This window comes from Pseudorca crassidens, chromosome 3 (assembly GCF_039906515.1).
Source record: "Pseudorca crassidens isolate mPseCra1 chromosome 3, mPseCra1.hap1, whole genome shotgun sequence".
Lineage (NCBI taxonomy): Eukaryota > Metazoa > Chordata > Mammalia > Artiodactyla > Delphinidae > Pseudorca > Pseudorca crassidens.
The window spans coordinates 172,355,417-172,380,348 of record NC_090298.1 but is presented as its reverse complement, the minus strand read 5'-3'; the positions used below and the strand labels follow the sequence as shown (position 1 = coordinate 172,380,348).

At 58.7% G+C, this 24,932-nt stretch overlaps 1 protein-coding gene across 3 annotated transcripts in view; it reads right to left on the bottom strand.

Annotated features, from left to right (window-relative positions):
• Positions 1-22,954, bottom strand: part of SHC2 (SHC adaptor protein 2) — a 29,781-nt gene extending 6,827 nt beyond the window's left edge. For all 3 annotated transcript variants that reach the window (XR_010942594.1, XM_067734590.1, XM_067734591.1), the window contains exons 1-10: positions 22,466-22,954; positions 8,305-8,375; positions 6,522-6,582; positions 6,288-6,407; positions 5,731-5,784; positions 5,551-5,602; positions 5,337-5,463; positions 3,982-4,138; positions 3,277-3,334; positions 250-393 (exon numbers count right to left, since the gene is read on the bottom strand). Coding sequence is in view for 2 of the 3 variants with exons in the window: in XM_067734590.1 (XP_067590691.1) it covers positions 250-393; positions 3,277-3,334; positions 3,982-4,138; positions 5,337-5,463; positions 5,551-5,602; positions 5,731-5,784; positions 6,288-6,407; positions 6,522-6,582; positions 8,305-8,375; positions 22,466-22,939 (1,318 nt within the window). In the remaining variant the exon portion in view is untranslated. The remainder of the gene's footprint in view (positions 1-249; positions 394-3,276; positions 3,335-3,981; positions 4,139-5,336; positions 5,464-5,550; positions 5,603-5,730; positions 5,785-6,287; positions 6,408-6,521; positions 6,583-8,304; positions 8,376-22,465) is intronic.
• Between the last annotated feature and the right edge of the window lie 1,978 nt (positions 22,955-24,932).

The following is a 24,932-nucleotide window of genomic DNA, read 5'->3' as shown; positions in this document are numbered from 1 at the left end:
GAGGCGTCCCACAGAGAAGAGACGCCTGAACGCCCCCCATCACACTCTTCCCCCATAGAGAGGGAGCTGGGTTACCCTCAAGAGACTGGAGGGTCCCACCGAGGAGGAAGTACCATAGGATGCACACTTCCCCACCCCAACCCTATAACCTGGGGAGAAGTCCCAAGGGGAGGACGCAGGGCATCTCCCATCAGGCCACGGGCTGCTCGGGCCCGGCCTCCTCCAGCAGGCTGGCTCGCCCCCACTTACTCATGTCGAACAGGTCCTTCTTGGGGCTGTCCTCAGGCTGCAGGGTCTCCGGGCCGTCCAGACCTTGCGTGTTGACGTACAAGTGGTCCTCGTAGTCTCGCGGGCCCCGCGGGTCTGCCTGCACGTAGCCATCCCCGGGCGGGGCTGGGGTTGGGGAGCCGGAGTGGGGTGGGGTCAGCCGGGGGACCCCAAGGACAAGGGCCCTGGAGGGCAGCCCCGCCCACACCTGTCTCCCTCCAGGAGGGAAGCCCCGCCCTTTTGCACAGCAGGGTTAGGAGTGAAAAACCGCATAAAAGCCCAGCCCAGGGCGGGGGCTGTGCAGACGCGGAGGTCACGGGGAGCCGCGCCCCCAGCCCCCCCCCCACACACACCTACGCCCGTCTGCCAGGCAGGAAAGCGGCCAGGGGACCAGAGCTTCCCAGTTTCAAGGGAAGGCAGGAACCCCAATGTTTATGTTAAATCTCCACGTTTAAAACATAATAACAGGGCTTCCCTGGTGGCGCAGTGGTTGAGAGTCCGCCTGCCGATGCAGGGGACACGGGTTCGTGCCCCGGTCCGGGAAGATCCCACGTGCCGCGGAGCGGCTGGGCCCATGAGCCATGGCCGCTGAGCCTACGCGTCCGGAGCCTGTGCTCCGCAACGGGAGAGGCCGCAATAGTGAGAGGCCCACATACCGCAAAAAATAATAACAATAAAATTCTGCTCTCCCTGTAATTATGTTATCAACATGATACATGGTCAGGTCATTTGTTTGCTTCCGTTCTATTTTAGGCTTTCCTTTCTTTTCTTTCCTCAGTTTTGTTTTTGAATGTAGAAAGCATTCACATGGTTCAAAAGCCACACCACCATGAAAAGGTATCCTCGGTGGAGTTTCTCCCCGGGTCCCTCAGCACCTCGGTCCAGATCTGCTGGATCCTCACCAGTTTGCCTCTGCCCTGTTCCCAAGGCCTCACCACCGTGTATTATCAGACTGTTGGATTTTCGCTGACGCGGTAGGTGAGAATGGCATCCTGGGGGAACTTAATTTCCATTTCTCTTATTCTGAGCAAGGTTCAGCGTCTTTTCCTACGTTCAAAGGACACGTGTGTATTTTTTTTTCCCCAGAAGTGTCAATCCACTTCTAGACGTCGCCATGTTTAATCACTGGCAGGGAAATAATGGCCTTTGAATAATACACTGTGGTCAAATGCAGCCCACGGGCCCGCAGCCACGATCTCTGCTTTATGCCAATTATATCCTTAACCCTCGCAGACACCTGGGCTCATACATCGGCTCCACCCTCTGTGGGCATGAGCAAGTAAGGTCACCTCTCAGTGCCTCAGTCTCCTCCTCTGCAAAATGGAGAGAATGGGAGTAGCTTCCTCACAAGTAGGGGTGAAGATGAAACCGCCCTGGGTGGTTGATGGGGGCCGAGGGGCCTCAGCCCAGGCTTCCCAGTCTTCACAGAGGAGGCACAGATTCTCCCGGCCTCTTATAATCAAGGTGAAGTAAGAAGGAAGAAACCTGGGTTGCAGGAGTCCAAAGAGAGAAAATTTCTGGGCATTGGAGCTGGGGCATTGACATATTGGTAGGAGTTCTTGGCCAGAGACTTGGGAAAGGCATGATAAGAAGTGATAACATCATGTGCAAAGGCTCAGGGGTAGGAAATGCTAGTGAGCCCTGGGAGTCAGCCCATGTCCCAGAGAAATAGCTGACCAGGGCCAGATGACGGCTGGGCACCTGCTGGGCACCCAATGCCACGCGTGTTCTTTAACCACAAGCTCCGGGAGCCAGTAGGGTTCTGATGCTCGGCAGTGAAATGCCCAGATTGTTTGGGAAGATCTAAAAAAAAAAGCCCAACACATGTCAGCACGGCTGTGAGGGAAGAGGCAGCCGCAGCAGGGCTGGTGGGAAAACACACTTCCCGGCCACATGAGGGAGCCACTCGGCAGCCTCCCTCCCGTGGCTGACGTGTGCACTCCATCCACAGCTCAGCATCCGTGGGAGGGGCACACGGGGGGGCCCAAGGGGTCTGCCACCCATCAAGAGGGGGCCACGTCAATAAGCAACTCCAAGGACAGGGGACTAGCACACAGCCGTTCAGAAGAGCACACGGACACAGCCAGAGCCCCAGAGAGACCGAAGGTGTCCGCAGCCTGCCTCGGGGTCCTGACTTCTTTGGGGGCCTGTGGGTAATAAAGGCTGAAAGGAGACACAGAAGTGCCAGGGGGGTGAGGTCACGACCTCGGAGCTGGGGCAAAGGGGATTTTAGCCTTCTCTGTCACTGTAAATGTCGTATAACGTTAACATTTAAATGGCTGAAAACTCTACCATTGTGTTAAAAGCTCATGATACCTGGTGGGAATGTAAATCGACAGGGCAGCTGTGTGACCTGTACCACATGGAACAGCGGCCACCGTCCCAGGTACGGATTCTACGGAGGCCCTTGAACAGAGCTGAGTGGTGGACGCTGTTGTGGCGAATACCTACGAAAAGTGCTCAAATGTCTGAGCGAGGATGGCCCTTCACGTGGCAGGGAGTATGCCGTGGTGAAAAAGAAGGGGAGCGACTGCCGTGCCCCGACGTGGGGAGGATTCCAAGCTGGGCTGTTACGAGGGGAAAGCAAGGTGGAGGGGTAGATAGCACGCCACCGTCTAAAAACCGGGGAAAGCCATGTACGTCTGAGTTGGTTTGAATGTGCATGCAAAATTCTGGAAAAAACATGGAGACTACTAACGGCGGTTACCTGATTAGGGAGGTGGATAAAACAAATGGGGCAGGGAGACTGACTTTTCACCGGATGCCTTTTTATACTCTGGTGCTTTGAACCACAAGATGCAGTACCTATGCCCAAAATACAAGGAAACTGGTCTGCACAGAAAAAAAAAAAAAAAGCAGACGCTGTCAAATCTCTAAGAGCGTGGGGAGGGAATACAATCTCGCCGGTGAAAGTGGAGTGACCCAAAGAGTGGAAGCAGTGTGAGGGGCGGCGGGGACCCAGGGGGAGGGCTGGGCCCCCCCCACAGCCCAGAGAGCAGCCGACCATACCTGAGGGGCCCACGTCCCACTGCGGGCCTCGGGCGTCTCTTCGAGCAGGAGATGCTCCCTGAAAAAGAGAGCAAGGGGTCCTCCGGCAGTGTGCAAGCCCAGATCCCAATCTCCCACGGCAACCCTCCTGATTGGCCTGTAGCACCTCCTCTTCCCAGCACAGCACCCCGGTCTCCCACACCAACCCTCCTATAAGCCAGATTTGAAGCTCGGCTCTGAACCCATCCCCCGCTCCCTGGCCTCCGTCTGCCTGTGCGCCCACCACACACCTCTGCTGCAGCCTCATGGACCGTCCCCACTTGGAACGCCTGCCCCGGCACATGCTGTCTCTTGCACCTTGATGCCCTTCCCTGCACTGCTCTCCTGGGCGACGCCTACTGACCCGTCAGGGCCCAGCCCAAACCCTGCCCTCAGGGACATCCTCCTGACCAGGGCTGGTCAGTCTCCCTGGGGTACGTTCTCGTTATCCTCCTTGGAAGCCCTGATTCAATCACTGCTGTACCCATTTCCTCAATGTCTGCGATGGGAATCCCGTCTGAAGTGTCAAGAATAGGGCCGAGCAGATCTGGGCAGCTTGGGGAGGGAGGAAGGAGGTGGGGGCGGCACAAGAGACCCTCCTCTAGGATCCCGGAGGACAGGAGCAGAAGGAGGGGCTGGGGGTCAGGCCCCCCGGGACACCCTCCCCACGAGGTCCCAGAGGCTGACCTGGCCAAGGGCCCCGAGGGCGCAGGGCTGCTGCGCGGGGGTGAGCCTGGAGTCCACCAGCCCGCCCAGGGGCGGTTCCTTCCCGGGAGTGCGGTTGTAGTAGCTGTGTTCTGTCTCGTCCTCGTCCCCCCAGGCCGAATCCTCCGGCCCGGTCAGCCTGCGGACACAGAGCCAGCGGGAGCACAGGCCCCAGCACGGGACGGGGAAGGGGCTGGCTCCCAACAGGGTGCCGAGGACCCCAGGCCCAGGGACCCTGACCGCCCCCCATCAGCTGAGCGGTGGCACCAGGAACCGTTGCTGATGGAGGGTCTGGGTGCCCCTTTCTGTCCATCAAAGGGGACTCTGCACGAGCCTCAGCGCTTTGGCTGGGCCAAGCAGGGCCTCAGAAAAGCTGGTCTCCACCCCCTTTGCCCACGCCAGGCTTGCACCAGAGCCCGGAAGCCACGGCTTAGGGTGGTGACACCCCTCAGCATTGAAAATGCTCTCGCCCTCTGGCCCTGGATGGCGCCTTTGAAGTTTATGCTATGGAGACTCATCCAGGCAAGCGTGGTTCCTAAGAGCAAAAGACGGGAAGCCGCTGACTGCCGCTCAGTCAGGGAGGGACAGCAGGTCACAGTGGGGGCCCCAGAGGAGGGTCCTGCAGCCCGGGGAGGAGAGGGACTGGGGCCGCCCCAGCGTGCGTGTGCGAGGGGCGTGCAAGCCCGTGCGAGGGCCACAGGGGCGTGCCCAGCTGCGCACGCCGGCCCCTCATCGGTGCATATCGGACTTCTAACAAATTCATTTTTTCACCACTTATTCTAGCCAATTCCTGTCTGTCCAGATATTTAAATAGCCGACCGCAGGCCACTGCCTGTCTCTGCCGGCCCAGGAGCCGAGGACGGTTTCTACACTTTTACGCCGCAGAACTGTTAAATGGCTAAGAAAACATCCAAAGAACACCATCTGATGACATGTGAAAGTCAGACGGAATTCAGAGTTTGGGGTGTCCATAAATAAAGTTCTGCTGGCACACAGCCCACCGTCGACTGCTCACACATCCTCCTTGGCTGTCTTCCGCCACAATGGCTGAGACAGCAGGGCGTGCAGTCCGGCCCTTTGCAGAAGCGCCAGCCACCCCCGTGCGGACTAATGACGACAGTATGACGGCCACCTCCCGCCAACCAGTTCCCTGAGCCCTCACCTCAGCCGGGAGTGGGGATGTTGTTATCCCAGCTTTACAGATGCGGAAATGGGGTCCTGGTGGTCGAGCCGTGGGCCACGAGGGGCACAGAGCAGGGAGGGGACAAGGATCCACGCCCAGGGAGGAGGGGCAGGGCCGGCAGAGGTGCGGGGGGACGGGGCGGGCAGGCCGGTACCTTCCCGGGGGCACGACAACCCTGGGGGGGCTGTGCAGGTACTGTTTGAAGCGCAGCTCGAAGGCTTGGCCCACGGTGCTGATGACGCTCTGGGCGAGGCCCTCGCAGCACTCCAGGATGTGGCAGGCTGGGGGTCGTGGCGCAGCATCAGCGGGGCCTCGGCTGGCTGACGCGCTCCAGCCCAAGGGCCCCTCCCGCCCCCAGCGGGCCTCACCTCTCTGGTTGATGGGGTCCTTGGCCACGTAGGCCACATAATCCACCATGTCCTGGGGAGAGAGGGCAGCGGGCGGAGGAGTCCCAGCAACGCGGGGGGTGGGACCGATGGGCACAGGCAGGGGGTCTCGGGGCTGGGGGGACAGAGGGGCCGGGAGTCCACCCCCAGTCCCGGCCTTACCGTGTCACCCCCCGACGCAAAGGAGATGGACTGCATGTGGTGGCTGGCGATGATCTGGCCGAAGAGAGACCACCAGTCACGGGGCTGCCGCTTCAGGGTCGGGGGAGGAGACAGGGGCTCGGCCGGTCACTAGACCAAGGCCACAGGGGGGGGCCGGAAGGACAGGGGTGAGGGGATGAGCCATCCCCTCGACAGTACGCCAGGATGACCGAGAGCCCCACTGGACGGGCAGCCCCGCAGCCAGGGCAGGACGCTGAGACCCACGGCCACGCGGCCGCACGGGAGGACAAACCCGCCCCGCGCTGGTGGGCATTCACACACGTGTGCACGTGGGCGCCAGGCTCAGACACGTCACCACACCCCCGACACAGACACACAGACACACGTGCTAAAATCCACACGCGTCCCGGTGCGCAGTTCACACCAACACCTGCACTTCACCCAGGCCCCCCCCCCACCCGCGCCCAGCATGCCTCCAGGCTTCACCTAGGTGAGTCCACAGACCCCGCCCTGGGCGGGGCTGGCGGAGGCTGGGGGGAGGGGCGGGCGGCGCTCACCTGGTGCGTGGCGGGAACGGAGAGGTTGAGGCCGTCGATGGAGATGCTGACGGCGATGCTCATGCCCGCGAAGCGCAGGTTGCTCTTGCCCAGGATGGAGGCCAGTGCCTTGTTGGGGGCCTGCGGGGGGCACAGGGCACCGGGAAGGTGGGCCCGCGGTGGGGCTCCAGCTGGGGCAGGCCCCGGGATGGCCATGACTCGCTCCCACCCGGAGGCCACGGGCCCCTCACCCACCTTCTTCTTCCAGGAGCCCCGGATGCCAGGCACGGCCTCATGGAGCCGGTTGATGGCTTCCCTGTGTGGGCGGAGGAGGGAGGGGGCTTAGAGAGCTTGGAGTGGAGGGAGCAGAGGCTCAGAGAAGGGGGGGGTCAGAGGGCGATGGGCTGAGGAAGGGGTGCAGTGGATCCTGAGTGGGGAGGGGCTCAGAGGAGGGAGGAACGCTGGGGTACCTGGAAGCCTGGACCAGGGGCTCCGGGCTCCCAGCCGCCCACCCCGTGCGCCCCGCAGGTGCCCCTGCCCTCGGCTCTCCCCCTCCAGCTCTTTCTTTCTCAGTGACCAGCGGACCTCTGAGCCACAGCCCACTTGACAGATTTGGGGGTCAGATTTGGGGGTGCTGACACAGCCCTTCAGCCTAAACCCCAAGTTCTGTGTGGCCACAGGCTGGCCAAGATTCCCATCTGTGGCATAAGAGGATGACCTCTGCTCTGGGCCCCCAGGCACAATGGCAGAACCAACCCTCCCCAACAGAATGGAAGAGACTCCACGAAACAGCTCATCCCTCCGGAGGGGCTGGAACTTTTATAAGGTCCTGAGGGTCAGATGGACACTCAGAAGGCTCTCAATAATGTCAGTGCCGTGCGGGGAACCAAGCCCTCGCCCCGCAGGTGGGAAGGCAAAATGGAGCAGTAGCTCCTCAAAGTGTGAAGCGATCCACCCCCAGGTGCGCACCCTGGAGAACTGAAAACACACGTCCACGCAAAGCCTGCCCGTGCGCGGCCACCGCAGCTCAACTCACAACAGCCCGAAAGGTCGAAAGCACCCGAACGGCCGTCAGCTGAAGATGGATAAACACAACGTGGTCCCTCCACACACGGGACCATCACTCAACCCTGCAAAGGGGGGAATCCCTGACACTCGCTACAGCGTGGACGGACCCCGAGAACACGATGCTCAGTGAGAGAAGCCAGACACAGAAGGACACACAGTGTGTGATTCCACGGATGGGAAACGTCCAGGACAGGCAAGTCCGCAGACACAGAGAGTGGCTGCGTGGTTGTCAGGGAATGGGGAGGGGGTGGGGTGACTGCTAATGGGGATGGGGCTTCTTTTCAGGGTGATGGAATGTTCTGGAATTAGATCGTTGCATAACTTGGAAAACAGCAAAATACATCGAATTGTACACTTTGATTGGGTGAATTATATCTCAATAGAGTTTGGGTGTACACTTTGATTGGGTGAATTATATCTCAATAGAGTTTTTTAATGTCTCTGGTGAATGCACTCAGTCAGTTTCCAACATGCAAAACAATGGGGGCCCCTCCTGCCTCAGCCCCGGCTGTACCCTTGACTCTACGTGACTCAGGTCCAGGCAGCTCGGAACATCACGACACCACCATGCCTTCTCTGCACCAAAAAAAAGCCAGGACGGTGGACGTGCCCTGGTCGCCTTGGACGGGCTCCCAGCCCCTTGCAGCCCTGCCCTGAGTCTCAACCAGGAGCCAGCAGCACCGCCCCCCCCCTCCGGTGCCAGGACATGCTGGGGCATCCTCAGCACCCCTCGTGGGACCCACACACTCTCTGCTGTCGTCTCCAGGAGATCATCTGGGGTCCGGAGAGCGTGGGTGACCGGCAGGCGGGGACAGAGCTGGGACTGTGCCCCACCCCAGATCGCTCTGACCCTGCAGAGCACTGCTCCCCAAGCCGGGAAGGGGGAGGGAATTGTCGCCGAGTCCACCACCCTCACCTCCCAGCACAGAGCTACACACCAGACCCCCCCACCCCCGCAGGCGGGCCTCACCTGGTGAGCTGGGTGCGAGTGCTGAAGTCCAGGGAGCGCATGGAACGGAGGACTTCGATGCAGCCCATGTACTGAGGGGAGAGAGCACAGGGTGAGCGCCAGCCCAGCAGAGCCCAGCTGGGGCCTGACCGTGGAACCCAGGCCTTCCCTCCAGCGAGCCCTCCGCCCTCCCCTCCCCCCACCCTGGGCTCCAGCCCCCGCCTCTGTCCTTATGAGGCCCAGCCTGGTTGCCACAGGGCCTTTGCACCAGCCAGCCCCAGCCGTCCCTTCCTTCCCCAGCTCCAGGCTCCCGGTCACCTCCTCAGAGCTGCCCTCCCTGACTGTAAGGGAGTTGTTCCCTGGAAGCGGTGGATTCCTCCAGGCTCAGTCCTGGCTGTTCGTTTAACCATCTGCTGTTCATTCTCTTTCTGCTCCACTAGAAGGTCAGCCCAGGAGGACTGGATGGTGGCGACCCTGTTCACTTCTGCGTCCCCAGGGTCCGGGACAGAGGACATCTGGCCCGCGAAGCCCAAAGCTTTGACTGTCTGACCTTTTCCAGGGAGAGTGTGCCCACCCCTGCCCAGATTACCATTTCCACGGAAGGTAATTCGGTAATTCAAAATCTCCAAGAGACGATGCTGAGGGACAGAGAAGGCAGGAACAGCCGGGGGAGGGGTGGGGCAGGGTGGCCAGACGACGGCCACCAGCACCCCCCAACGTGCTGTCTGCACAGCTGGGAGGGAACCTGGCACAGCCATTTGCAGAGTCTGTCATGTGATCCCATTGATGGGAAACGTCCAGGACAAGAAAATCCACAGGGACAGAGAGTGGGTTCATGGTTGTCAGAGGCGGGGGAGGGGCGTAGGGGGTGACAGCTAACGGGGATGGGGTTTTTTTTGGGTTGATGGAATGTTCTGGAACTAGATCGATTTGGTGGTTGCACAACCTTGTGAATGTACTAAATACCACTGTACTGTGATTTCAAACGGTCAATGGGGGACTTCCCTGGTGGCGCAGTGGTTGGGAATCCATCTACCAATGCAGGGGACATGGGTTCGAGCTCTGGTCCGCGAAGATCCCGCATGCCGCGGAGCAACTAAGTCCATGCGCCACGACTACTGAGCCTGCGCTCTAGAGCCCGCGAGCCACAACTACTGAGCCCACGCGCCTAGAGCCCGTGCTCCGCAACAAGAGAAGCCGCCGCAATGAGAAGCCCGCGCACTGCAGCGGGGAGTGACCCCAGCTCGCCGCAACTGGATAAGGCCTGCGTGCAGCAACAAAGACCAAATGCAGCCAAAAATAAATAAATTTTAAAAATAAAATTAAAAAAAAGAAAAACAAAAGGTTAATGGTAGGGACTTCCCTGGTGGTCCAGTGGTAAAGAATCTGCCTTCCAATGCAGGGGACGCGGGTTCGATCCCTGGTCGGGGAACTAAGATCCCACAGGCCACGGGGCAACTAAGCCCACGCACCACAACTACTGAGCCTGCGCGCCTCAACGAGAGAGCCCGCGTGCTACAAACTACAGAGCCCATGCACCCTGGAGCCCGCGAGCCACAACTAGAGAGAGAAAAAAACCCCACAGGCCACAATTAGAGAGAAGCCCGGGCGCCGCAACGAAAGATCCCGTGTGCCACAACTAAGACCTGACACAGTCCAAAAAAAAAAGAAAGAAGGAAAGAAAATAAATAAATAATGGTGAATGGTTAACTTAGTTATGTGAATTTTACCTCAATTTTTAAAAATATTTATTTACTTACTTATTTGGCTGTGCCGGGTCTTAGTCGCAGCACACAGGATTTTTTAGTTGCAGCATGTGGGATCATTTTTCTTTAGTTGCGGCATGCGGGATCTTTAGTTGCGGAATGCGGGGTCTTTAGTTGCGGCATGCATGTGGAATCTAGTTCCCTGACCAGGGATCGAACTGGCCTCCCGCACTGGGAGCATGGAGTCGTAGCCACTGTGCCTCGGGGAAGTCCCCTCGGCTTTTAAAAAATGATACACGCACACATGCTTTGACCCTGAAACTCCATTTTGAGGACTTTATCCCACAGACACACCAGTCTGCAGGCTCCCTATGTGTGCACAGGTGGCTGTTGGGAGCCATACTCCACCTTCCCCCCAGGGCTCCGCCCCCACCCCACCCCCACCCCCGCAGGACTGGTGCTGGGGCAGGTGCGCGGGTATTTACTGCCACCACAGCCCAGTGCGGGGTATGCCTTCCTATGCTGGCCCCGGGGGTGCCCTGCCCCCGGCCGCCTGCCCCTCCCTTCCTGCGGGACTTGCAGCACTGGAGGAATAAACAAGAAATTGCAGACACCCCAAAACTTGACACATCTAGGGTTTTGAGGTCCAACCCAGGACGCCAGTTAGGTTGGCATTTCCCATAAACGATTAATATCTTCTTAGTGTATGTCCCAAATAACGCACAAGGGCTTCCCTGGTGGCGCAGTGGTTGAGAGTCCGCCTGCCGATGCAGGGGACACGGGTTCGTGCCCCGGTCCGGGAAGATCCCACATGCCGCGGAGCGGCTGCGCCCGTGAGCCATGGCCGCTGAGCCTGCGCGTCCGGAGCCTGTGCTCCGCAACGGGAGAGGCCACAGCAGTGAGAGGCCCGCGTACCGCAAAAAAAACAAAAACAAAAAACAAACCCCAAATAACGCACAAAACATACTTATACTGACAATTGTTCGTGTTCATGGGAACTTTACATTTAACTGGGCAGCCTGTATCTTTGCTGAACCGAAATAAATCGCGGTGCTGGGAATGGAAGTCTGCAGCTGTAAAAAGAGCAAGGTGCCGACTAGAAGCCACAGTGCCTTTTGTGTGGACAAGGGGGCCGAGGAGGACACACGTGCACACAGCATGTGCGGACACTGTGTGTTTGTGTGTGCGCATGCACATGTGTGGGTGACAAGCTCTAGCAGGACACAGTAGCTGCTTCTACAGATGCCGTTGGCTGACTGTACAAGTGGCCACCAGTTCCTCCCCTCCCCCATCCAGGCCCTGCGTTGGCCGTAATGCAAGCAGCACACGGACAGGCGCGGTCACCCGTCACCGGAGCTTGCTCCCCTGCTGCTCTTGGGACCCTGCGACCCTGCCGGGGTACCCTGCCTGATGACGAGACACGTGGCCCACCCCCATCTCCCCAGCTGACATGGAGCCAATCGCCATGTGAAGGAGGAGACCATTCAGCCCCAGCCGACCCACAGCACCACAGGAAATAAAAAGTGTTTGTTGTTTCCATGCACTAGGTTGTGCGATGGTTCGTTACACAGCAGAAGCTCCCTAGACAGTGACCAGGAGAAGAGAGGGAGTAAGGCAAGTGAAGATCCAGGCCAAAGGGAACAGCAAGTACAGGCCAGAAGCGGGAAACAGCTTGGAGAGACCAGACTCACTCCAGTGTGGCTGGAGTGATGAGAGATGAGAGGATGTGGGACCCTGGAGCTGTGATGAGGGGCTGGGTTTCTTCGTGACCAACTTGGGGGGCCGTGGGACAGCTTTAAGCAGGGAGGTGAACTGACGTGTCTCACCTTCATTGCATGGATGATAGACGATGGATGGATGGATGGAGGATGGATGGATGGAGGATGGAGGATGGATGATGGATGGATGATGGATGGATGGAGGATGGATGGATGGATAGATGGAGGATGGGTGAATGATGGCTGATGGCTGATGAGTGGATGATGGATGATGGATGGATGGATTGAAGATGGATGATGGATGGATGATGGATGATGGATGGATGATGGACGATGGATGAATGATGGATGGAGGATGGGTGAATGATGGATGATGGATGGATGATGGATGATGGATGGATGGATGGATGGACAGATGGATGGATGGATGACAGATGATGCAAGGATGATGGATGATGGATGGGTGATGGATGGACAGGTAGATGGAGGGACGGATAGACAGGTCCGCAGGGACTATGTGCCAGGCGTGCGTTAGACATGTAGAACCTCGAAGAGAATTAGCTGTGGCCCCGGCCCCCAAAGCAGACTCTCACACTGAGTGGACAGCTTTGCTGGGTGCTGGCGGCTCAACAGGTACCCTCCCTCTAACAGAGCATGCGTCTGCATGGGGCATCCGTGCTGCAGGGCCCCAGGGTCTGAGGGGTCTAATTCACCCTAACCAGTGTACAGCTCATTCTGGTTGTGTGACTGAAATCCTCCCAGTACCCCCAGCCCCTCCCCGGGTGAAGTGGGTGCATGACTCAACTGCACGGGAGAGGAGATGCAACACGGGTCCCCTTCCCGGAGGGTGGAGAACACACTACGAAGGCAGGGAAGGTAAGCAGGTGGCTGAAGCGCGTGCCGGCAGCGATGACACTGATAAGCCGCTTGTCGCATGCCGGTCCTTGTTCCAAGTGTGCTGCGCACATGACCTGTCAACCCGCTCCACCCAAAGCCCGCGCTACGCAGCAACGTGACCCCTCAGGAAACAGCCCCGAGGGCTCTGTAACCTGTTGGCAGTCACAGGTCGTAGGCGGCAGAAATAGGATCTGAACCCACAGCCTGGGCTCTGGAGCGTGCCCCGGCCCTGCAGGAGGCGGTGAAGACTGCAGCAAACTACACGCTCGGGGGCCAGAGGGGCCCAGTGCTGCCAGACCACCTGAAATCCAGGGCCTTTGCCTGAAACACCCCGATTTGTAAACAATGACAAGGAATTTTTATTTTTAAATAGAAGAAAAAAAAAAAGGCAGAGGTCAAATTCAGCCTCGGGCCTGCCAGGGAGCACGACCTCTGACCTAGGATCCCAACGTCTCGGAAGGCCAGCCGTGGTGTGTGGGTGACAGCCCCAGGAGGCTCTGTCTACATGCCCAGCCTCACAGCCTGTGAGAGGGACCTTAGTGGAAGGGAACCTCTGCAGATACAACCAGGTTAAAGATGTCAGGGTCAGACGGTCCTGGATTTAGGATCGGCCCTAAATCCGATGCCACACGTCCTCACGGGAGAAAGGCAGAGGGGGGCTGAGGGACAGACACGCAGGGAGAAGCATGTGGAGCTGGAGGCAGGGCTGCAGCCCCAGAAGCTTGGAGACAGACTCGCCTTCAGAGCCTCAGAAGGAACCAGCCTGCCGACACCTTGATTTTGGACGTCTGGCTTCCAGAACCGGGAGAGGATACATTTCTGTAGTTTTAACCGCCCAGTTTGTGGTCATTTGTTACAGCTGTCCCCGGGAGACCGACAGAGAAGCCCGGGAGGGGACCCCAAACGGCGGATTTGCAGCCCACCTTCCCCTTTGCCAATGCAGAAACAGAGGCCACCCAGAGCCGGCCCTAGGATGTAAGGGGAAAACCGAGTTACAAGAGGGAAAACTGAGGCTCAGAGCAGGAAAGGGACCCAGCCGAGTTCACACAGCACACCAGGGCGGACACAGGACGAGCACCCAGCTCACCACACTCCCCGCAGGACGCGCCACCCCTCACGGTGCAATAGGTCCTGTACCATTACTACTTAGCGTTTTCATTTTAAATAAACTCCATTTATAAACATAACTGAGTTTATTTCTCTAAGGCAACTGTAGGAAACCCCCCCAAAGTCCATAAACTGGTGAATGGATAAACAAAATGTCATCCGTCCACACACTGGAACATTACTTGGCCATAAAAGGAGAGAAGCCCCGCCACTCGCTACCACATGGATGGACCCTGAGGACACGACGCTCAGTGAGAGAAGCCAGACACAGAAGGACACACGGCGTGTGATTCCACTGATGGGAAATGTCCAGGAGAGGCCAATCCACAGACACAGGGAGTGGGTTCCTGGTTGTCAGGGGACAGGGAGGGGGTGCAGAGTGACTTCATGGGGACGGGGCTTCCTCTGGGGTCATGAGAATGTTCTGGAACTAGATCATAATGAGTGTTTCACAAATCTGCAAGGGCACTAAGAACCACTAAATCGTACAGCTTAAATGAGTAAGTTTTATGACACTGAATTACATCTCAGTTTTTTAAAAAATGTGCATGGGGAAACAAAAACAAAAAGGAGAAAGCAAAAAACAGAAAAAGAAAAGAAAATGTGCATGAGTGGGAATTCCCTGGCATTCCATGTTCAGGACTCTGAGCCCTCATGGCCGAGGGCCCGGGTTCAACCCCAGGTCGGGGAACTAAAATCCCACAAGCCTCATGGTGCGACCAAAAAAAGAAAGAAAGAAAGAAAGAAAATATGTGCATGAAGAAAAGAGGAAACTGCATATTGCTACCATAAAACTTGGGTTTGATGCCTAGCAGTGTCTCCTAATAACCATTAAAATAAACACGTAATTATCAAAATGAAAAGTGTCCATCCAGGCAGAACTGTCCATTTTTGCTAAGACGAGTTAGTGAACGTTTGTTGGGCACCAGGCTGCTTGCAGAGTGTCAGAGTCCCCCCTCCACAGATGCAGTTGAGGAACAGACACACAGGGCTCTGGGCGGAGGGGCCCGGATGGTGGGGACTTGGGGCGGCCGGAGAGGGGGCCCCGGGCAGCAGCGGACTGCCTTTGCACACTTGGACACACCTATGTTACCCTTCCCTTTTAAAGGTCTGACCAAAAAAAAGTACATCCCCACAGATATGTGTTGCTTATAATGGAAACAAATGGGGCCTTGACCAGGGAGCAACATCGCCTTAACTGAGTGCGTTAGTCTCCTGGGGGGCGGCCTCGAACAACAGAGACTCCGTGTCTCCCAGTCCTGGGGCTCGGACACCCAGCATCCAGGTGAAGCAGGGCCGCGCCCCAGCTGGAGGCCCAAGGGAGGCCCTTCCTGCCTCTTCCAGCTACTGGTGGTGGCCAGCAGGCCTGGGCTTGCAGACACATCCCTCCGGCCCCTTCCTCTGTGGTCACGTGGCCTCTCCCTGTGTGTCTGTGTCCAGATTTCCCTCTTCTGAGAAGGACATCAGTCACACTAGATCTAGGGTCCATCCTGCTCTAGGAGGACCTCACCTTAACCTCATTGCACCAGCAAAGACCCTATTTCCAAATGAAGTCACATTCTGAGGCCCGGCGGACATGAACCTGGGGGGACGCCACTCTCCCCCGTACACCAAGCGATCAAAGTTTCCAGCAGCCGCGTCGGGATGCACGGGCACCCCTGCCTCCCGACCAGACGCACAGAGGCTGGCAGAGCCGGCCTCCATGCTCCCTGCCAAAAACGCACAAGGCGAGCCCACCGCGAGCATCACGAGCCCAGCTGAGGGCCGACATAAACTCAGGGGCAGCCTGCAAAATCGTGGGGCGCACTCCTCCAAAATCTGGGGAGCCCTGCACTGACGCTGGTCCTGGGTCCCCAAGGACTTCAGAGCATCCTCCTGGGCGTTCGCGTTTGTGAAAAGCCCTCACCATTCACCACGACTCCAACCTAACACCATTTTACACAGAACTCGAAGCATCTAAGGGCATTTTTTGTTTGTTTTCTTTTCTACCGTGGCAAAATACACGTAACGTTCAATTTAACATTTTAACCGTTTGTAAGTGCACAGCTCAGTGGCACTAAGCACCTTCACATTGTCGTGCAACCATCCCCACCATCCATCTCTAGAACTTTCCCATCTCCCCAAACTGAAGCTCTGTCCCCATGAAACGCCGACTCCCCACCCCTCCCCCAGCCCCTGGCCCCCACCGTCTACTTCCTGTCTCTGTGGATGTGACTCCCGCTGGGACCCCCTGTGCCTGGAATCACACAGTATCTGTGCTGTGGCTGGCTTCTCTCACTGAGCGTCACGTCCTCAAGTTTCATCCCTGGTGTAGCAGGTGTCAGAACCGCCTTCCTTTTTAAGGCTGAGTGATGTTCCACTGTGTGGCTGGATCACGTTTTATTCATTCATCCATCAACGGACAGCTGGGTGTTTCTGCCTTTTGGCTGTTGTCAATAGTGTTGCTATGAACATGGGTGTGCAAATATCTGAGTTCCTGCTCAATTCCCATAAGAGAAAAATACTTATCTCCTCCCTAGATGCACACACACACACACACACACACACACACACACTCACTCAACCTCACCCATATAGCCAGTCATATACTTATCATCTTCCGGCTCTTTCGGGTGTATACCAAGGAGTAGAATTTCTGGATCACATAGTAATTCTATGCTTAACTTTCTGGTATGGTTTTAATACGCATCGAATGTAATGAAACTTGAAACTATCTTGTATGTTAACAGAAGGCTTCATTGTGTGTCGTTCAGGCTTTACCAAGAGTTGTCCGCTGTTTTGAGAATCACACGGCCTGCAGCAACTCTAATGGTGGTACTGGAGCTGCCAGAGTAACCCTGGAGCTGTTTGTAGCTGTCGTGTGAACGGTGGCTCCTGTCTCTGTCGCTGTGCGCCTAGAGAAGCTTACGCGTTTACACACTGAAACATATTCTATGTTACTGTGAATTGCTGCCTCTGTGTTTCTCCTTTTTATTGCTGTTTTGTTACCTCGTATTGATTTTGGGGGGGGATAAATGTGCAGGTAGGTGTTATATATGTGATGTTCATTTCAGGGTGGAGGTTACCAAACACTAGTTATAAATGAGCAGTGGTTAATTCAACAGTATTGCAAGCAGCTGGCTAAGGCTGGTGGTTCTCAAACATGAGCGGGTGTTGGAATCAGCCGGCAGGCTGGTAAAACATCGTTCACCAGGCCCACCCCAGAGTTTCTGACGCAGCAGGTCTGGGGTGGAGCCCAAGAATGTGCATTTATAACAAGTTCCTCGAGGTCTGGGCACCACACTCTGCTCACCATTGGTTCAAGCCAATTTGGTGGCCCACCTCCCCTGCCACGAATGGAGCTTGACACCTCCGGCCAGCGAGGTGTGGCGAGAAGAACGAAAGGGATGGCCTTTTCTTCCAGTGGACATGGCTGGATCTGCATGCGATACCTGGTGCTGTGGCCGCTCTTTTGTGACCATGAGGACGGCTAAGCCAGCATGCTGAAGACGGCAGTGGAAAAGATGGAAAGACCTGGGGCTTCAGGGATATGCTCAAGTCATTGAAGTAATCCACCCTGGAGCCATCCTACCCCTTGCCTTCAAGGAATCAGCTGCATTTGCATTTAAAAACACCTGAGAACAGCTAACCTCCCAAGGTTCCCCACACACCACCACCTACGAGACCAGCCTTCAGGAAAGACTGGGCGGTGGAGACAGCCAGGCCTGGGCCCCTGGGGCAGCTCTCAGTCTCTCTGTGCCCCATTCAAAGCCTTCCTCGTGAGAAACTCGAGAGAGCGCACGGTGAGGGCACCTCGAAAAGCAGAAACGGCTTGTTAGTGGAATTTTCGTAAAAGTGTAATAGGGAAGAAACCTTGTATTCTATTACAAACTAATCGCTATGGGGATGTTGTCTAAAAGCTTAAATTAAACACAGTGGCCCATCTCCGGGAATCCTGCCTCCTGCAGGAGGAAGAAATTAACACCTGCCCTCCGGAGGCTGACGGGAACCAGGAAGTGCTTGGCTTTAGTCCCGCCCCTTTCAGTATGGAAGAATCCTGCGCGCTCTCTCAGGGAAGATGGCTCTTTGGGACGCACGTCCACTGCCTTCTCCAGATCAAGTCGCTATTCCTTGCCCCAACGACTCGGCTCTCGATTTACTGGCCTGTCCTGCATAGACCAGTACAAGCTTGGACTCGGTAACAAAAGGAGAAGTGCCCGGCGTGGAAACAGCCCCGATGGAAGGAAACGGGATGGATCCACAGACGGGGCAAGTATCCATCTAGACCAGAGCCGTCCAACAGGGGCGCGGAGTGCCAGGCCACCACTTGAACTTAGCTTAAAATGAAGCAAACTGAAAGTTGAGTTCTTCAGCTGCCCCAGCCCCATTCGAGTGCTCGTGGCCACACGTGGCTACCAATGGGACAGCACGGACCTGGAACATTCCACGTCCGCCTCTGGGCGGCACTGGTCTAGGCTAGTCCCACGGGCAGTTTAGGGAACGTCACAGGACACTGTCTGGGGCTTTCTGGAAAGGGCATCCTTATTCACAGAAGGACCTGGCAGGAAGAGGGCTCTTTTCTGGAGGCTGAGGGGACAGAGGAACTGATGTGAGAAAGGAAAAGCACGGCAAGGGTGCTGCATACGTTTCTGGGGATGTCTGTGCCAAAGCCCCACAAGGTGGACGGCTCAAAACAGCAGACGTTTCTTGTCTCCCAGTCCTGGAGGCCAGACACCCCTCACCCAGGTGTCGCAGGGCCGGGTCCTCCCGGAGGCTACAGGGGAGGCTCCCTCCTGCCCCTTCCGGCCTCCACTGTAGCTGCCCTCCTGCCTCCCTGGCCTCGAGCTGCGTGGCCAGCGTCTGCACGCGTGTCCTCACATGGCTTTCTCTCAAGGCCGCCAGTCACTCGGTCCAGGGCCACCCTAATGCAGGAGGACCTCTTCTTACCCAATGACATCTGCAAAGACCCTATTTCCAAATCAGGTTGGGGACACTATTCACCCCCAACACAGATGAAAAGAACGTGAATCCATGACAGGGTCCCCAAGCTGTGAAATTAACCAACCCCACAGCCGCCACCCGCCCGGGGCTGCTTCTCCCGTGAGATGATCGATGTCGTCGTGGGTCTAAACTGCTCTGGGTGAGGACTGCCGCGATGCCGCTAAGGGCACCACAGCTGCTACCACCCTCGCCGGACTCCTTGACGCGGCTGTGCCTCCGTTTCCTCCCCTAGAAACTGGGTAGGAAATCTCAGGGTTGGAGGCGCCACACTGGCGTCTAGAAAGCCAGGTGCCCTGATTGCATGCATCACTGCTCGCTGAGTCTCCCTTTTCTTGTCTCAAAACAGGGACCATTCCAGGGTTTTGTGAGGGTTCTGTGACATCAGGTAGGTGAGTCAGCTGCTGTATTAGTTTCCTCTTGCTGCTGTAACGAATTACCACAAAATTAACATAAATGTATTCCCTTACAGTTCTAGAAGTCAGAAGTCCGACTGGGGCCTCACGGGGCTAAATCCAGGCGTGGGCAGAGCTGGTCCTTCCGGAGGCTCCAGGGCAGCACCGGTTCCCGCCTTCTCCAGCTTCTAGAGGGACCGCACCCCTGGCTCGTGGCCCCTCCTGCATCCTCACAGCCAGCAGCACGGCATCTCCCGTCTCTCTCTGCCTCTGACCCTCCCGCCTCCCTCTTATAAGGACCCTGGGATGACGCTGGGCCCCCCGGGGAATCGAGGGTCCTCCCCATCTCGGGGTTCTTAACTTAATCCCTCCTGCAAAGTCCTCTCTGCCTTGTGAGGTGACACATCCTCGGGGCCCGGGACCAGGACGGGGACGTCTTTGGGGCCGTTAGTCTGCCAACCACCCTGGTAGTTGCCACATGGCAACGAGTTCAGGCTCCGAGAGGAGCCTCAGCTCTGGGTCTGGTCCTGGATTCTCACCATGTAACTGCCCTGCCTCCCTGTGCCTCCGTTTCCCCACCTTACATAAGTGGGGACACACATCCCCTCTTGAGGACCCAGGGTCGGACCTGCCTGTCCCTGCGTAAGCTGGGATACGGCTGCTCCTGCCTTCACTTCACACTTCTCTGTGAACCGGGAGGGGACTCCGTGGCTCCCAGGACACCTGGTGGATGCAGGTGCAGGGAGACAAGCGGCTCCCAGGGGAGGAGCAGGCCACGGAGGCTGGTTCAGGCCCCGCGGGGCCGCGCCTCTCCAGGGAGCCTGCGTCAGGACACCACACCCATCAGCCAGCGACTCCCGCTGGCTTGTCTCCAACATGGATGCTGTGGGCCCTCTCTCCCCAGCCCCACGCTGCCCTGGTCCATTGCATCCGCTAAGCCGACTGCTCCCCAGCCACCTCCGAGGTCTCTCTGCTGCCCTTCCAGCCCCACCTCCAGCCCATTTCCACAGGAAAGATCCTTTCAGCTCCAACGCTGCCCTGCGACCCTGCCTAGAGCCATCCAAAGCCCAGCTTCTCCCCACAGCCCCCAAATCTTATTCCTGCTCTTGTCTCCCTCCATCAGCCCCACCACGTGGGTCTCCGGCGACTCCCCGAATGTGCCCGCTGAGCCCCTGCCTCGGACTCTCTCTCCCCAATCGTTTCACGTCTGGGGCCGCAGTGGCTTCAGGTCTCAGCTTAAATGGCATCTCCTGAGAGGCGCCTCGCCCACCAGCCCGGCTAAAGGCAGCCACCAGTCTCTTGCTCTGACATCACTCGATTGTAATTTCTGCACAGCATCTACCAGTGTCTGCCATTTCCCTGTTTGTCTCTTATTTATTTACTGTCAGCCTCTCCCTCTAGAAATCTGAGCCCCGTAAGAGCAGGGATCAGATCTTTCCCATTTCCTACGATACCATCAGCACCTGGCAGGGCGAGGCATGCATTAAATATTTGCTGCATCGATGAAAACGTCGAGATCGGGCTTCCCAGGTGGCGTAGTGGTTGAGAGTCCGCCTGCTGATGCAGGGGACATGGGTTCGTGCCCGGGTCCGGGAAGATCCCACATGCCGCGGAGCGGCTGGGCCCGTGAGCCATGGCCGCTGAGCCTGTGCATCCGGAGCCTGTGCTCCACAATGGGAGAGGCCACAACAGTGAGAGGCCCGCGTACCGCAAAAAAAAAAAAAAAAAAAAAACCGTCAAGATCATTGGAATAATCCAACAGCCTGCACTTCAACAACACGAGTATCTGAATTCTGAACACTCCTAATCCCCGTGGCCGTGGCCAGTGGGCAGACACAGCTCGCCCCTGAGGGGATGTGGTTTGAAGCCCAAGGCATCACCCACAAAACATCTCACTACAAAATCAGTCTTGAATCCAGTGAAGCTGAGATTCAGCGAAAGAAGGGGCCACAGCCAAGTTAGAAGACGCCAGGAGAGAACAGGCAGACCCAGCGTTTGGGGCAGCCTGAGGCCCGGCACGTCTAACAGGCTTCCAGGATGCAGTGGACCCTGCCTGGACCACACATGGACAAGAGTCAAGGCCACTGGGGGCCGCCACAACAAAGCACCACAAACTGGGGGCTTAAAACAAAGAAATCTAACCCTGACCCTACTGTTCTGGAAGCTGGAAGTTGGGAATCAAGGTGTGACAGGGCCCTGCTCCCTGGCGGTGATGGGCTCAGGGGAGGGCCCTTCCCGCCTCTTCCAGCGTCTGGTGGTGGTGAGCGGCCACCCTCAGTGTCCCTTGGCTAGTGGATGCATCGCTCCATTTCTCCCCTATTGTCACGTGGGCCCTCCCGGTGCGTTTGTGTCCAAATCTCCCTCTTCTTATCCAATACGCCGCCCTAATCCAGTGTGATCTCATCTTAACTTGATTATGTCGACAAAGACTCGATTTCCAAATAAAAACCATATTCACGGGTTCCTAAGGTCATGAATCTGGGGGGATACTATTCAACGCAGTACGGGGGTGGGGGGCGAGGCGGGGAGAGGTGGTAAAAGAACCAAAGACAAAACAACCAACTACAAAGACACAGACCTCCAGGATCCTGGCCCCAAAAACCAGACTGAGGCGCTGTGAATACTGCCGGACCCTGGATGTGACAATGAACTGTGGACGGGCAGGGCCCCGGTGGGCCAGGGGGCCGCACAGAAGCATTTTACGGAGCGTCTTCCCCCGGGCCGCTTGCCTCCTGACGGTTCATCAAAAACTACACACAGGGGCAGACAGGCTGAGCGGGGAGCGTGCAACGTTCACAGGCGTGGGTGCTAGTACGGGCCGGCCAACGGCCCACGTCTCCGTACGTCCAAAAGGTTCATAATAAAACCAGGACAAATGAAGACCTGTTCCCTTACAGCACCTTCCAAGTTCCCGGAGTCTCACATCTCGAATCCTGGGGCCTAGCGGGGCCCGGCCTTTCTGCGCCCCACCTCAGGCCAAGGTCTCCGGTTCTGTAGTCTGGGAAGGAGGTTTCAGTGGGGGTCTGGGTATCAGGACGGCCCCACCCGCATCCTCCCCCCGCCCCGCAGACGGTGGCCAACGGAACGGGGGCTCCGCTTAACCCGCGCATGCGTGCCCCCCTCCCACCAGCCGCCCTCTCCCCGCCCCTCCCCACGTGACGCCGTGGGAACCTGGACCCCAGCGCCTCCCGAGTGGGGGCGGCCCGCTGAGCGCGGGCTGGCGATGGGGGTCTAGGGTGATGGGGAGAGAAGGAGGGACGGAAAGAGACCTGGCTCTCGGGGTCCAGAGTGTCCCAGAGAAAGAAGTGGGGGATGGGAGCCCCTGTGCCCAGGCTGGGGCTCCGGGGAGGATGGGATCTCAGGGTCGCGCCGGCCCACTCACCCGAACGATGTAGGAGACCCCGGGCCCCAGGACCCTGGCGTCCGGGTGTAGCCAGCCGTGCGCCGGCTTGTGGATGAAGCTGCCTTTGCGGATCCACTCGTCGGCGGCGGAGTCCGGGGGCCCGGCTGCCCCCCGCGCGCCCCGCGACCCCCGCGCCCCGGCAGCCCGGCAGCGGCTGAGCGCAGGCAGGGGGCAGGGCGCGGTGCAGCGCGGCTCGCAGGCGCCCAGGACCGCCGCCGCCAGCGCCGGGACGCCGGCCGAGCCGGCCGGCTCGGGCTCGGGCTCGGCTCCCCCCGCCGCCCCCGCGCCCCCCGCAGCCCGCGCCGCCGCCGGGCCGCGGCCCAGGAAGCCGGCTGGGGCCGCGAACTTCCACTGCGGCATGCGCGGCAGCAGCGCGCAGAAGGTGGTGGGCGCCTCAGGCTCCGGGGGTGCGGGGGGCGGGGGGGCCGCGCGCCCGCCCGGACCCTGCGTCATGGCCGCGGCCGCCCGACCGAGCCCGACCGGGCGCTGAGCCTGGCGCGGAGGAGGCCCTCCCGCTCCCTCCCGCTCGCTCCCCGCCCCCGGCCCGGTGATGTCATCCGTCCGGCCCAGCGCGCAGCCGCGGGGGGCTGCGCCCCTGGGACCCCCGGCCCTTGGCGCCCCGGTGCCCGGCGGGGAGGCTGGGGAAACTGAGGCCCGCCGAGGGCACGAGCGCTGACTCGGGTCCGGCAGCCAGGGAGGGAGCGAAGTTTCGAACCCAGGGCCGGGGCAGCGACCCCTCACTTCGCCCCCCCACCCGTCGCCCGAGTTCCTAGAAGCACAGAGGCGAGAGAGACTTATAAATCACTTCCTGTCTTCCCTTCTCGCCGTCGGGAAACTGAGGTCTGGAGAGGGGCGGAGGCGCGGTCAAGGAAGGAGAGCGCCCCAGCCCCTAAGCTTAGCTCCTCTGTTCCTGCCGGAAGTACTTGAAAATCAGGCCCTGCTTTATATCCTGACAGGGGAACTGAGGCTCCGAGAGGGGAAGGGGTGTGCGCCCGAAGACACGCAGCGCAGACTCGGGCCCTACGCTGCCTTGCCCTGGGCCTCACTTTCCCCGGCTGTAAGCCAGGGGCGCGGGCCGGAGGGTCACGGGCTCCTCCTCCATTTCTGGGGGGCCCCGTCCGGCATCAACTCAACTGAACTCCAGGGCCTGAGCCTCCCAGGCCTGCCGGCTTGTCCGTCCGCCAAGGCCTCAAGGGTTGCCGCCTCTGCACCGGGGAGCGGACGGTCTCGGTCACCCCAGGACCCAGGCTCCCAGCCCGGGGCTGGCCGATCCCCTCCCCTCCCCCTCCAACCCCGCCCCAGGCAGGGCCGGCTGCCGGGAAACAAAGGGAGAGGCCGGGGCCGGGGCAGGTGGCAATGGAAGGGAAGGAGGGGCGAGGCCGCTAGGGGTCGGATCGATAAAGCAGAGCGGTGAGATCACCGCGCGGCCGCCTCCCGCGGGCTGGGGAGGAGGCGGCGATGGGGGCTGGCGGGAGGGGCGCGCGCGGCCGTCATTGGCCGGCGGGCTGGACCGGGGGCTGCGATGCCCGAGGCCCCAGCCTCTCGCCTAGGGAGCCATTGTGCGCCTGCGGTCCGCGAGGAGCGGGCGGGGACAGTGTGGCCTTGGGTCGGTGTCGGGGGGTGACGTTTGACGGGGTCTGGAGCCCCCACCTGGACTCTGTGCGCTCTGTGTCTGTTGTGGACCACAAACTTGTGGGCTGTGTGAGGGTTGGGTTGTATGTATATTGTGTGCGGATGTGACCGTGTGTGTGTCCAGGTGTGGGGGGTGGGGAGAGGGAGAGAGAGGAGGGAGTCTGGGTTCCCGCCCAGGTGTGTGTGTAGGGGGTCCTGGTATGTGTCCACCTAGTTGGGTGAAGGGTGTGTGTTCAAGTTTGGCACCCCAGGCTGGGGGGAGAGAGCTGACCCCCACTCCAGGAGCCCTCTAGGTCCTGCCTACTGCGCCCACCCCCACCCCACCCCACCCCACCCCCCGCTCCGTGTCTTCTCCTCCAGGGAGTCGAGGTGCATGCAGTCTGTGTCCCTCCCAAGCTCCTGGGTTAGGGTCTTTCTGGGCTGGGGTTTATAACGTGTCATCCCATGGAGGGTTCGGTTATAGGACTCCATCCACGTGTTTCCTTCCCGTCCCTGGGAAAGAGCGGCAGGAACAGAGCCCAAAGGGCAGGATTTACATCCTGGCATCAGAAGGACACACACTCTCAGTGCCCTCAGACAAGTGTCCAAACTCCCTGAAGCCCTGTTTCCCCTTGGTAAACATGACCTGCCTCCTGAGTCACTGTGAGATGATCTTATCGATATCCGGAACACGGTAGGAACCTACTGATGGCAAATGTTAGACTCCATCAAATTCCTATGCATCCTTCAAAGCCCAGCTTCAGTGTCCCTTCTTCCAAGAAGCCTACCTGGCTAGCTCCCCCCACTCAAAGCCGTGGCCCCACCTCTCGCTTCC